This window comes from Pinus tabuliformis, chromosome 5_2 (assembly GCF_031772625.1).
Source record: "Pinus tabuliformis cultivar Carrire ecotype Pingquan chromosome 5_2, CPIR1, whole genome shotgun sequence".
NCBI lineage: Eukaryota > Viridiplantae > Streptophyta > Pinopsida > Pinales > Pinaceae > Pinus > Pinus tabuliformis.
In genome coordinates this window covers 273,692,200-273,705,039 of record NC_142306.1, presented here as the reverse complement: position 1 = coordinate 273,705,039, position 12,840 = coordinate 273,692,200, and the positions used below count along the sequence as shown (strand labels likewise).

Here is a 12,840-nt window from a genome sequence, read left to right as displayed (position 1 = left end):
AAAGCAATCTCAATCATATCATCTTTGAGGTTCCCCAAATATGTTTTATAGAACGTTTGTCCCTTTTTTCATAACTAGAAGAATCGAGAAATAGGTTAGTTTTGTACTCGCATGACATGGGGTTGATTCCTATTGCTACCACTATAATTTCTAGGTGCCTACATATGCCTCATATGCAGAGACAGGTTAATTGAGGGCATTGAACCTTAGATATCATAGTTTACATAGTAATTCATGACACAGCCTTGCCAATTGAGTTGCCTCTAGGAACTAGAACTTTTGGCCTTATCATTGAATTTGAAATATAAATTACAACAACAATATACTATAATTTTATCCAACCAAATTAGTGGGGAAGCTCAAAAAAATAGGGAGCGAAAATAATGTACTTGAATGAAAGAATATTTATAGCTCTTAGTGCACAATATATTTCATCAACTAACTCTAAAAATTATTTATAGAAAATTTGTTATGGAGTAAATATTATTTTTAGTTTCTTCTCACCGTGTTAAATCACATAACATACCACCCAAGTTGTCTCAATAAATCACTGTATGGAAATGTATAAGAAACAAATCATAAACAATAACACAAGTTTGACATTCATATCTTGCAACAGACAAAAATTTGGACAATAACATGCATTCATCTTATACCATAAAATAAAATATAATACAATACCTCAATTCATCCCAAGATGGTACATATGTCATAATTTGAACATGTTCAAGCAAGGATACTCTAATTGCTACCAAGTCTTAGCTACGGAATTTACCATCGACAACTAACCCTAACCAACGATACCACAACCTAGCAAGACATTTTCCCAAACTCTCCTAGTTGCACCAAAGGATCCACAACAAGCTAGAATCACAAAAAGTCCACCCTTGGATCTCCCATTCACATCACACCTTCAAAGAAAATCACACGCTTGCATCAAACACTCTAACACTTCTCCAAGGTTTAATGTTGCAAATCACAGGGCTTGCTCACACCAAGACTTTTGGATGAAAAACACTAAATAAACCCTCAAATTGAAAAAATAATGCTACCATTTTTTTAACATGTTTTTTAGAAGGTTTAAATTGTAACCTCTGACAACCATGATACACAATATCACTAACAAAAACCTTAAAATGAACCTTCGGATCAAAAAATGGTGCTACCAATGGCGAATTTGTTGTTCATGTTAAAATTACAACTTGCTTGAAGTCATAGCCATAACAACCAAAACTAACCCAAATCTTAAGATCAACCCCTAAATCAAAATGAAGGTACTAACATAAAGCATCAATTTTTCGTGTTTACAATTAACAATTGTTCAAAACCTTAAACTTAACCATGAATGTTTTTACAATCAAAATATTAAAATCAACGCCCAAAATACATTTTCCAAACTTAAAATCACAGTGATTTTTGAACCAAAACTTAAAAATCAAATATCAAATTTAAAAAAAAAATAATAATAATAATAATAATAAAATAGTTAACTAATTAATTTGACCATAACTTAAAAATCAAATATTAAAATTAAATAATAATAATAATAATAATAATAGTTAGCTAATTAATTTTGAGTAATGTATTAAAACATTAAAAACACACTCCTCCCACTCCCCTCTTTAAAACCTAACAAAAACTTATAAACCATAGCTTTAAAATCAAATATTAAAATTTAAAAATAAAAATAGTTAACTTAATTTTGAATATATATTATAACATTAAACAAAACAATCTCTTCCCTCTTTAAAACCTAACAAAAACTTATAATGTAATGAAAAAAAAAAAACAAATCTCTATATATATCCTAGTTTCCTAGTTTATTGTAAAACAGTTTCCTAGTTTATATATCCTAGTTTCCTAGTTTATGTAAAACAGTTTCCTAGTTTATGGTAAGAGAAAATATTAGAAGTTTTTTTTATTAAAATATAATTATAATTAAAAGCATTATTTTTTCATAAATTTTAATGCATAATAATATTCAAATTTAATAAGCTAAATATATAATAATAAAAAAATATTTTGTTAAAATATAATTGAAATAATATTGTTTTTGTTTGGTCAAGAGCTCTTAAGGAAATAGGTTAACAACGCAAGACTAAGCATTTGGCCGGAGTGAAAGCCTACATTTGACCTAAGTGAAAGCCTACCCCTTTATGGACCACTAGCAGGTAATTAATTCTAGTGGTGTGGTTTTCCTTGAATAATAGTGATGATTGTCCCCACTATTAGATTGACAACTGATTTATGATAGGTTTTCTCATTATATTTGAAAAATATAAAAAAATAAAATAAATAAAAAGATAATTAAATAAAATACTTAAAAAATAAATTTAAATCATTTATCTTAAAAACAAAAAGAAATTTAATTCTTTTGTTAAATATATATATATATATATATTTCTAAAAGCAAATTCATACTAATTATCAATTGTAAATTAGATATTAACATCCTCTTAACACTTTAAAGTTTTGCATCCTACTTTATAGCCAAAGACGAGTGAGATTGCATAAACAATCTCCCAATTAAAAGCATAAACATGTTACTCATTGACATTGAATCTAAATAAGAAAATTAACAATAACATCCCACAACCACCCAATTAATTAATTAATTAATTATATATATATATATACATATAATACAAAACCTATATAAATATGTTAATGGCTAATCTAACTCATTCATATATATAATACAAAACCTATATAAATATGTTAACGGTTAATCTAATCCATTCATATATATAATACAAAACATATATATATATATATAATACAAAACCTATATAAATATGTTAATGGCTAATCTAACTCATTCTTTCAATTTAACCATTCATTAAGAATAGGTAATTTAACCAGATATATTAATGGGTCAATTTAACCAGATATATTGATGGCTAATCTAATAGATTCATTAAGAATGGGTCAATTTAACCAGATATGTGAACAGTTAATGGCTCATCTAATAGATTCATTAAGAATTGATCAATTTAACCGGATATGTGGATAGTTAATCTAACAAATTCTTTAAAAATTAATCAATTTAACCTAATTAATCATTAATAATATAATATTAATTAATTTAACCTAATTAATAATTATTAATATAATATTAATTAAATTAAACTCACAAATTCTTAGCAAATCTGTTACATCACCAATTAACGAATCTTACTGGTTCTATATTTTTAAAATATGAACTTTATGTATCCAATTAACATATCTTACTGGTTCTATATTTTTAAAATATGAACTTTATGTATCCGTGATAATAAATAAAGCATCCATCCAAAACCTCGAACATTTCTTATGATAAACACACTAATTTCAAAAAAAACATTATTTACAATAGCAAACATTATTTAGTTTAAATATAAACATGGCTATTAACATTTCTTATGGTAAACACACTAATTTCAAAAATACATTATTTACAAGAGTAAACATTATTTAGTTTAAATATAAACATGGCTATTCTTCATAAGCATTACTAAGAATTACAAAAACATTCAGTAATATCTTCATATATTACATAAACCAAAGTCAAGTATTATGCATTAAACATCCTAATCCATAAAAACCTGAGACATATAATCAAACTATTGATTTGTTTCAATGCATCATGAATGCTTCATGTGGGAATTGTATATAGCTTATCTTCATTTCAAAAGTTATGAGATGAGATGGGTATGTGACATCAGCACCATCAATGTCCCAGGAAATGAGGGCACGTATGTTACCCATGAACATATGAAAGGGATCAAACCAGACCTTGCTTGATGAACATCCGAACAAAGTTGCGCAAAGTTCTGATGGAAATCAGTAGTGTCATACCGAGAATGCATTATTGAAAAGAATGGCTCACTATCATGGATGTAGATTATTCCACTTTGTCATCTTCGAATGGTAAGGGCATGGTAAAGATTCAAGCTGGTAATTATAATATCAAGGCCTTTGCTGAAGGCACGTATTAAAAGGTTCCGCTTATAATTTTAAAGAGCCAAAGGTCCATGGGGAAATCAAAGATCTAAATGGAAAAATCTGATGTAAGAGACTTCACTCCAACTTAAGGATACAGGTAGGCCTCCCAGGAACAAAGCTTATGAGAATAATCTTACATTATAAGGCTGGTTTGAGTAATAATGATTTGTTAAACTTTAATTTATTATTGAATAGTATTCAAGATAATCACTCAATACCTCATCTGTATTGAAAAAAATAAAAATAGTAGTTAAGAACTCAATATCTCATCTGTATTAAAAATAAAGTTGGATCTAATAACAAACTAGAATTTTAATCACTATAAAAAGAGAGAAATGTCATTGTATTAAGTGAACTAAGTACATTCAAACTAAAAGGCATGTAAAACACTATACAAACCAACAAAGAATTGAACCCCGTTTTGTTGAACACAGGGTTCTCAAGCAGCAGAACTATTTACTTCTTATTTACTGTAGACATGTATTGGCACACAGGAAATGATCCTTGCCACATGGATGCAATGTCAGAGAGAAGTAAACCCTAACTTGATTATCATTTTTGAAGAATTGTGCCAGCCCAAGAACAAGTAATACTGCCTTCTCGTCGCCTTCTTAGGGTGGGATTACTATGACGGAACAACAATCATGTTTCTATGGATCGTCATCCTACTCATCGACCGGCATCTGGAATTGGAACAAGGAACCAACCATGTTTCGATGTACCTCATCCTACTCTCAAGGGGCATCTGGAATTGAAAGAAGCAACCAGTGCGAGTTTCAACGACAGCAGAACACATTCGGTGGTCCGTGTGTTTAGATGGGACATATAATGTCCCTCCCTCTCCCAATTCAAACATCTTCAAATAAATAAAACTCTGCAAATGGCTGGAGTGAAGATGGTCCCTCAAAATTTTAATGGGCAGGGTTTTGACTGTGTATCTTTATGTCAGAGGAGGTGCCATACTGATTCAGATCGCTTTCTGCCAGGTGTTGGATCAGCAAGTCGACCCCCAGGCCCAGGACGCAGTTTTCGATAGCCCCCAACCACTCACTCCACGTTCCCAAAAATGCTCACTCACTCTAACTCACAACAACAAGGCTCGTAACAAAAACTCTTCCAGCTCCCAAGCCTAGCCCCTGACTGTCGTTTCTCCATTCCCACCCCCAACAACACCTACATTCTACTTCGATGAATAACATTTTGGATAGCACTAGAAACTCGATCTTCAACTTACGAAAAGATTTCAGCATGGAGTAGAAGTTCACAACATGCTAGTCATTGTAGAAGAGTAATAAATGTACTACTAAATGACAAGGAACATGCAGAGAGCAGCAGTAGTGGAGCAACAAAAAGATATAAATGTACTGCTAAATGACAAGGAACATGCAGAGGGCAGTAGTAGTGGAGCAACAAAAAGATATAGTAGTCCGACAAACTGAGCAAATCGTACTTAGATTGGGTCAGGCAAAGGTATCCAAACATGTGTCACAGTAATTCGCAGATTGACCACCAAAAATGTCAAACCAAGACAGGACTAGATTAATTTCAATTCCATCACTGCATGGACTGTTGTCTTAATACTGGACAATAATTCTCTTGGTTAGGTATCGGTATAAGCAGAACGAGCAAAATTCATGCCCTGTAGAATTACATGCATTGGCTACACACAAATTCTGGTATAACCTTGTTGGGTCCTTTTATTATGACTAGAGGCCATTACGGTAAAGTGATGCCACTATGGGATTAATAGGGCAGGAATCCACGAACGTGGGGTTTTTTGACAAGTCACTGTGGATTCCCTTACCTTATCAGGTTGGAAGGATCTAGAAAAGGGAAGTTGTTGGCCAACATATCATTAAAGTGAAATGATGATTTTTGGGGTTCCTCCCCACCCTCAGAACCACTCCCTTAACGGCTTTACAGAACAATGAGATAATGCAGCATGAAACGCGTGACTTAACAAAACAACTATTATTATAAATCTACAATGTAACTAAAGGTCAAGCTTCACAGCAAAGTAAGTGACAATTGGAATATAAGAGAATGAACGACTGAAAATGAGAACCTCAATATGCCTTCGAATGCAATAATTTATGAGAGGATTCATGTACCCTGGGGCATTGATTGTCTTTATTCTATTATATATATGTGGATTCCCTTAACTTATCTGGTTCAAATATCTAGAAAACGGAAGCTGTTGGCCAACATATCATTCAAGTGAAATGATGACTTGTGGGGTTCCTCCGCACCCTCAGAACCACTCCCTTAACGGCTTTACACAATGAGGCAATGCAGCATGAAACGCGTGACTTAACAACTGTTATTAAAAATTTACAATGTAACTAAAGGTCAAGCTTCACATTTAAGTACGTGACAGCTGGAATAAGAGAACGAACGACTGTAAATGAGAACCTCAATATGCATTCGAATGCAATAATTTATGAGGATTCATGTACCCTTGGGCATTGATTGTCTTTATTCTGTTATATATATGTAGTTCTTAAGATACAAATACATACATGTGGGAAACGCCCACAGAATAATTAGGGTCTAACCAATTAACTTGCCTTTGGGAAAATTGTGTTGCAGCTCAACCTGTTAAGAAAGACTGAAAATTGCCTGCCAAGAAACTTTCAAATTTACTTGGCCAGCTATATCAATACAAACACTGTACACAACTGATCAGATACACTAGAGGATGAACAATACTCATCCATGAATGAGATTAGAAGTAAAAGTTAGCTCGAAATTACGAGCATTTGCCACAATAAAATTTAAAAGACTGGGGGAATTACCCCTAGCTTAGAAATTTTGAAAAACAGAAAATAATCAGAAACTATTGCAGTATAGATATGCACGATCATAAATCAGCCATGATACTGCAAAGCACATCTTTGGATGATATTGCTTCTAGTGAAAAACTATAGTCTAAGCTTGTACACCAATAATAATTAGTAAAAGGTGAAAACAGTAGATTAATTACAAGTTATATAAGAATCACAAAGGGATATACAAATTTAATCAGAAACAATTTCATGATTACAGACATCTAACTCACAAAAGAAATGTTTATTACATCTTTGGGTGTTTAGCAGAGGTACTTTCCCTGAAATAACTACAGTAAGTCCAATGTTTAGTTCATGCAAACTTTTTTAAGAAACAAACATTTGTTTGACACCTAACATGTACAGTCGTTATATTCTGCAGGTTTTCATATGACGGCCTTGTCTACGGCCAAAGGAATCAGACAGGTGCAAAAAGGTTTTTGTTAGTGACTGTAAAATTTTAACAGGCAATGCAGCCTACAAATTGAATAAACACATGCAATCAAAAACTCCACTTCTTAGAACAAGTACTTTAAAGCATTATAAGTTCGATTACCAGAAGCAAATTCATTTGTATGGTACAGCTTCAAATGTAATTTCTTATTTGCATTATTTTAAGAAGAGAACACTGCGGTCACAACTACTTTTGTCAGAAGCTGTTCAATTTCATAGATGAAATGCATTCGTTTTAAAAACACAGCTCTATAAACCAAGATTTCAATGGGTTGTAACTTACCAGCCAGTCATTATGTTACTAGTTTTTACTAGTCTCATAAGGTCTTATATCTCATTATTTGATTTAATCAATAATATATAGTTCAAAATCTGACAGAAATACTGAAAACAGCTGTTTGGTGGCTTGGACTAATTATCCAATGAATTTTCTCTTTGGAAAAAATATTTAAACAAAAATTATATAAGCAGAGATATAGCCTGTGGCAATATTACTCACAAAAGACAGGCGCCAAATTTCTAAAACAATTAAATTTTGTGAATCTGCAGAAGCATCTCTTTAAGTGGACTGCAACCACTACAGCTTCTTCAACCTTTACTTCTAATCTAGGGTATACCTATTATGCCTAATCAGAACTCTTCTTGCTCCTAAAATTTTCCTTCATCTCAGCAAACTTTCTCATGCACTGAACCTTGCTCTTGCCAGGCACTGCAGTTGCAACTCTTTCCCATCTCTGAGGTGTTTCCTTGGGAAATGTCTTTAGCGCCTGAATAAGAGCTCTTTCTTGGACAGCAGACCAGGCATCTTGGTCATTGCCTGCCACTGATCCATTTGTAACTGACCGGACACCTCCACCAGATGACCCTTTTCCATCAGCACTCTGATTGCTCCCACCACTCGCTTGCTGCTCAGATACACCTTTTGCTTTCTCCCCAACAACTGTACTAGGGACACACCCATTTGTAGGGCTGTCTCCGACTTCGTCTCTAGTTGACAAAGGTGACGTAATTGGATTTGCAGCCTTCCTTGTTTCAAGGAAAGAATCAAATGAATTTGCAGTATCAGGCTTCTGCAAAAGAACAGTCTTTATAGCCTTTAAAATCTCTTCCACTGTCCTCCCAGTACCAATATAATTGGCAATTACTTCCCATCTTTGTGAGGTTCCCTTGGGATACTTCTGCACTCCTTTACGCAACAAGTCAATCTCCTCTTTACTCCAGCGCCTTTCTTTCTTCTCATAACTCTTGAGCAGGCTTTCTGTCTTACCATGCCCTTCTGGCCCTTGACTAGTGGTCTGCCCCTGTGCAGTATCATTCTGTGAAACAGTTTTCTCTATTGACTTGGCCCCATCAGGATCACCAGATAATGCATCCCTCAATAGTTCAGCTTGTTCAAGTTCTCCTTTCTGCCCCAATTGTTCACAAAGAATTCTTAACCTGTCTATTTCCAAGGAGGTGCATAACTTCTCAACATCGTCTTCAACAATACCAAGAAGTTTCTTGGAGACAACTGAAGCAGCTGCAATACGCAACCTGGACCTTTCTTTTCGCAACAGTTTCTTTTCTTTTTCTTTTGACTTCTTTTGAGCTAAGGCTGCTTCTGCTGCTCTTTTTTCCTCCTCTTCTTTCCTGAGCCTTTCCTCTTCTGCAATTCTTGCAGCTGCTTCTTCTTTCATTCGTCTTGCCTGCAATTTTTCTTCTTTCTTTCTCAATTTTTCTGCCTTCTCCTCTTCTTTCCTCCTCAGTATGCGAGGATCCCTTTTATAAGCATTATCAACAAATGATCGAATCCTCGCATATTCTTCCTTCTTAGCTTTTTCTTGAAGCTTTGCATTCTGTCTTTCCATCCACCTTTTATGTTCTCGAGACTCAGCCTGCTCCAGATCAAATTCATCTGCATGAGGAAATTCTCTCCAGCTCTTGAAGCTATCCCAGAAATCATAAAATTTATCTACTTCTTTTATTGGAGTATTTTCATCCCCTAGAGAGGGAATTGGTTGAGTCACAGACCATCGGCTGTTCCTCATGAAAACAGGACCAAACACTTTAAAGAAATCTTGAGGAGCACAGTCGGATGGTACTTCATCATCAAATTCATCTGTGGAGTCATAAATCCTCCTCTTCACCGGATCCATGAGAACTTCATATGCCTCCTGTATAATTTTGAAATGGCTTTCTATTTCATCCTTCTTGGACTGTTTGGCTTCATCTGTTTCTTCAGCTAAAAGAATAGAGGCCTGCTTATCAGGATGGTATTTCAGAGCAGCTTCACGATAGCTTTTACGAATCTGATCTTCAGTTGCAAGGTAACGTAGATGGCCTAATCCTAATAAAGCATAATGATCTTGTTGCTCCTTTCCATCAGCAGACTTTTTCTTTCCTTTAAATCTATAGGAATCATAGGATGCTGTAAAACCCTTATCTTTCTCACTAGACTCACTTTTATCATCAGTCTCGTCATCAGTGTCTTCCTTATAACCCAGCAAATAGAGAGCTGCAGCATGAAATGAATGCCCAGCAGGTTCCAACCTAGCTGCCTTCACTGGAAGACAATTTGATGAGACAAAAAGAGGTTCCCCATCTTCAAGCTCCGCAGAATAAGTAAGCAGGGGCCAATTGTTTAAAATTGTCATGATGTTCACCAATTCAAACTTCACATAAGCTGGAAGAGAATTGAGCAACCTAAATCTGCAAATGGAAACTTAATAACCTCGGTCTCCCAGAGCGCTGACAGAATATAACATAACCCAAAACCTGCAACAGAAGGTACAAGTTTTAGGCACAATGCAGAAACAAATACATTTAGAAATGGAAAAGCGAATAGCCTATATCACCTATCATATAAATTTTCTAAACATGTTTCGAAAATGTACAAGAGAATCGCCTATATAAAATTTTCTAATAATAGGATACACCTCAATTCTACATCCACAATGACAAGCTTGTAGCCCACGTATTGTAGATAAACTGACACTTCTCATTCAATGTTATGCCGTTTCAGTCTCCAATACACCACAACCTTAAAGTTGACTTATCAAATTAAATAGTTATAGCTCAAAATATATTTCATAAAAATTAGACCATAGAAGGAAACCATTTAACAAATGTGCAGCAACTGGGAGTTGGGACTAAATAAAGTTATAAACCTCAATTTTGAAGCAAACCAGCAATAGTACCCGGAGGGTTTAATAACAACAGGATGCTAATGGCCTTCGGTGGCAATAACCTAACCCAAATCTCCTACTAAAATAGATACATTTTCAATATGATAAATTATTGTAAGAAGAACTTCGGCGTAAATCACATGAGGAAAGACCTTTGTGGACGCGTTTCGAACCAACTAGTGTGGTTCATCGTCAGGACAAGTTGAACCACACTAAACGCGTATGTGATTTACGCCGAAGTTCTTCTTACAACTATTATGGATCACAGAAGCCTCAATTCAATAATGATAAATTATGATAACCATCTGCAACTTTTAACATAATAAATTATGATAACCAGCTGCAATTCGTAATATAATAAATATTTATAACCAGCTGTAATTTCTTAAAGTGGACCATCCTTGCTTCAAGACGGAAGAAAGCAACACAGAATCACGTCAGATTTAGTTCGTCTCGATAACATACTCTCAGCAATAACTAACTCCACAACTGGAATTTTAATGTGTTGGCGAAGCGAAGTGATCAACCTTAACTCCGTGTTTGGCAGGCACCCATAGTATCAGCATGGTTTGCGAGGCCCGCACTGGGTGCTTAAAAATTTTCAATCAACGTCTACCCAATTACGAATTCACTTGTAGCGGTCAGGGTATGCAAAATAACCCGAAAGGATCTATGTTCATAATGGACCTCGGAAGCCACTTTGAGAAGCCAGTACAAAGTTGCATAGCGTTTCAAGTGGTTTGCGAGAGGCCCTGTTAGGTTTTCTTCTAAGCATAAAGTTTGCACAATTCTGATTATTTTGTGCAAAAGGCACTTTGCAACCTATAAACAATCCTACTTTAACATAGTCTGCAAAAGAAGTTAACCTAGAATCAATCTGGAGTAAAATAACAGATTCCGGGAAGTGGCCCCTATTCTACAAATACCATCTTAAAATAACATAACAGATACTGGGAAGTGCCGCCTATACTACAAATACCAATCTTTCAATAACATAACAGACAGTTGCTGAGTACAATCTCGACATTACAGTTAACCTAAACGGAGCTTAATAAAATTATACGTAAGAAAAACAAAAAAGCCCAAGGCACAAGACAGAGCAACTTAAATATTTACAGCCCATAAACGCTATACTACATAAATCTCTATGCCCATTAACTGCTACTGAAATTTATTCAAGGTAATGCAATCGCTGGACATGAAAGAAAACAGAAATCTTTTAAAGAAAATAAGACCAAAAAAAAGGAAAGAACGAAGACTAACCTGAGAGAGAAACAATGGCGCCAGCAAAGAGATGAACCCCAACAGTCTCTTCAGCTAAAGGAGAAGGCCTCAGCATTAATCCTGGGGCGCCGAATCTTGGATCCGAAGGAAGAGCAGGAAATAGGGGCCTTGATACACAATAGCAGAGAGAGGGATATTGCCGTATGGAACGGTCCAAGGGTTTGGCAACAAACCCTCCCCAATGCATAGAAAGTGAACCAAAAAGAGAAGACTAGGAGAGGACTATTGAATAAAATGGCTTAAAATAAAATCAGTTGACACAAAAAGATGCGTTAGGGAGGCGGTGGCAAGGGTGGTGGCATTTTGAAAAGGAAACCCTCCTAGGCGGTGCCATCCTTGTTACATCTACCCTACCTATACTGTTCTAAATTGTTCAAAAACCTAGATAAATCCATTCATATATTTAGCAATGCTCGCTCGCCCTTTTTTGTGTTGTAAAAATTAAAAAGTTTATTAAGGGGTATTTTTTCCATGCCCTTTCCTAAAGTGTTTATTAGAATGAGTTAGATACTTTTAATCCACTTAATTTTTTAAATTATTTTTAAAAAATAATATTTTTAAATTAAATATAAAAATCATTTTAAAAAATGATTTCATATTCTAAATGTATAATTTTCATGTCATAATGTAAATGTATTATAAATTGATTTTGGTGAAAATATTTAAAAAGAAAACTTTATTATTGTTTTTATAATAAAATGGAAAACTTTATTATTGTTTTTATAATAAAATTACAAAATGGAAAACTTTATTATTGTTTTTATAATAAAAGTATAGTTTGTGTTGTAGTTTAAATGCATTGTGAATTGGTTTTGTGTAAAATAAAGAAAGAGGAAAGTAGTATATATGTATGAAATTATATATATTAAAAATTAAAATTTTATAGTTTAAGTAGGGGTTTGGAGAGTATATTTTTTCATTAAAATATTAATTTTATCAATCCAAAATTATAATATTAGTAAATATTTTTGCATAAAAATATTAATTTTATTAATCTAAAATTGTAATTTGGCAAAAGATTTATGACAATGTTTGTACTTTCTCAAATAAACTCTATAACATTTTGAAACTTTTATTGTTTTAAGTGGAAAAATGAAAATGTGTTGTGTTTAAGATTTAAAGGTGAAATT

At 33.8% G+C, this 12,840-nt stretch overlaps 1 protein-coding gene across 1 annotated transcript; it reads right to left on the bottom strand.

Moving 5' to 3' along the window:
• Window positions 1–7,818: 7,818 nt before the first annotated feature.
• On the bottom strand, window positions 7,819–11,942 carry LOC149158578 (uncharacterized). The gene is made up of 2 exons (XM_089436262.1): window positions 11,690–11,942; window positions 7,819–10,016 (listed from the first exon to the last, which is right to left on the bottom strand). Exon 2 carries the CDS (start codon window positions 9,893–9,895, stop codon window positions 7,889–7,891), a length of 2,007 nt encoding a protein of 668 aa, XP_089292388.1. The 5' UTR covers window positions 9,896–10,016; window positions 11,690–11,942; the 3' UTR covers window positions 7,819–7,888.
• Window positions 11,943–12,840: the final 898 nt, after the last annotated feature.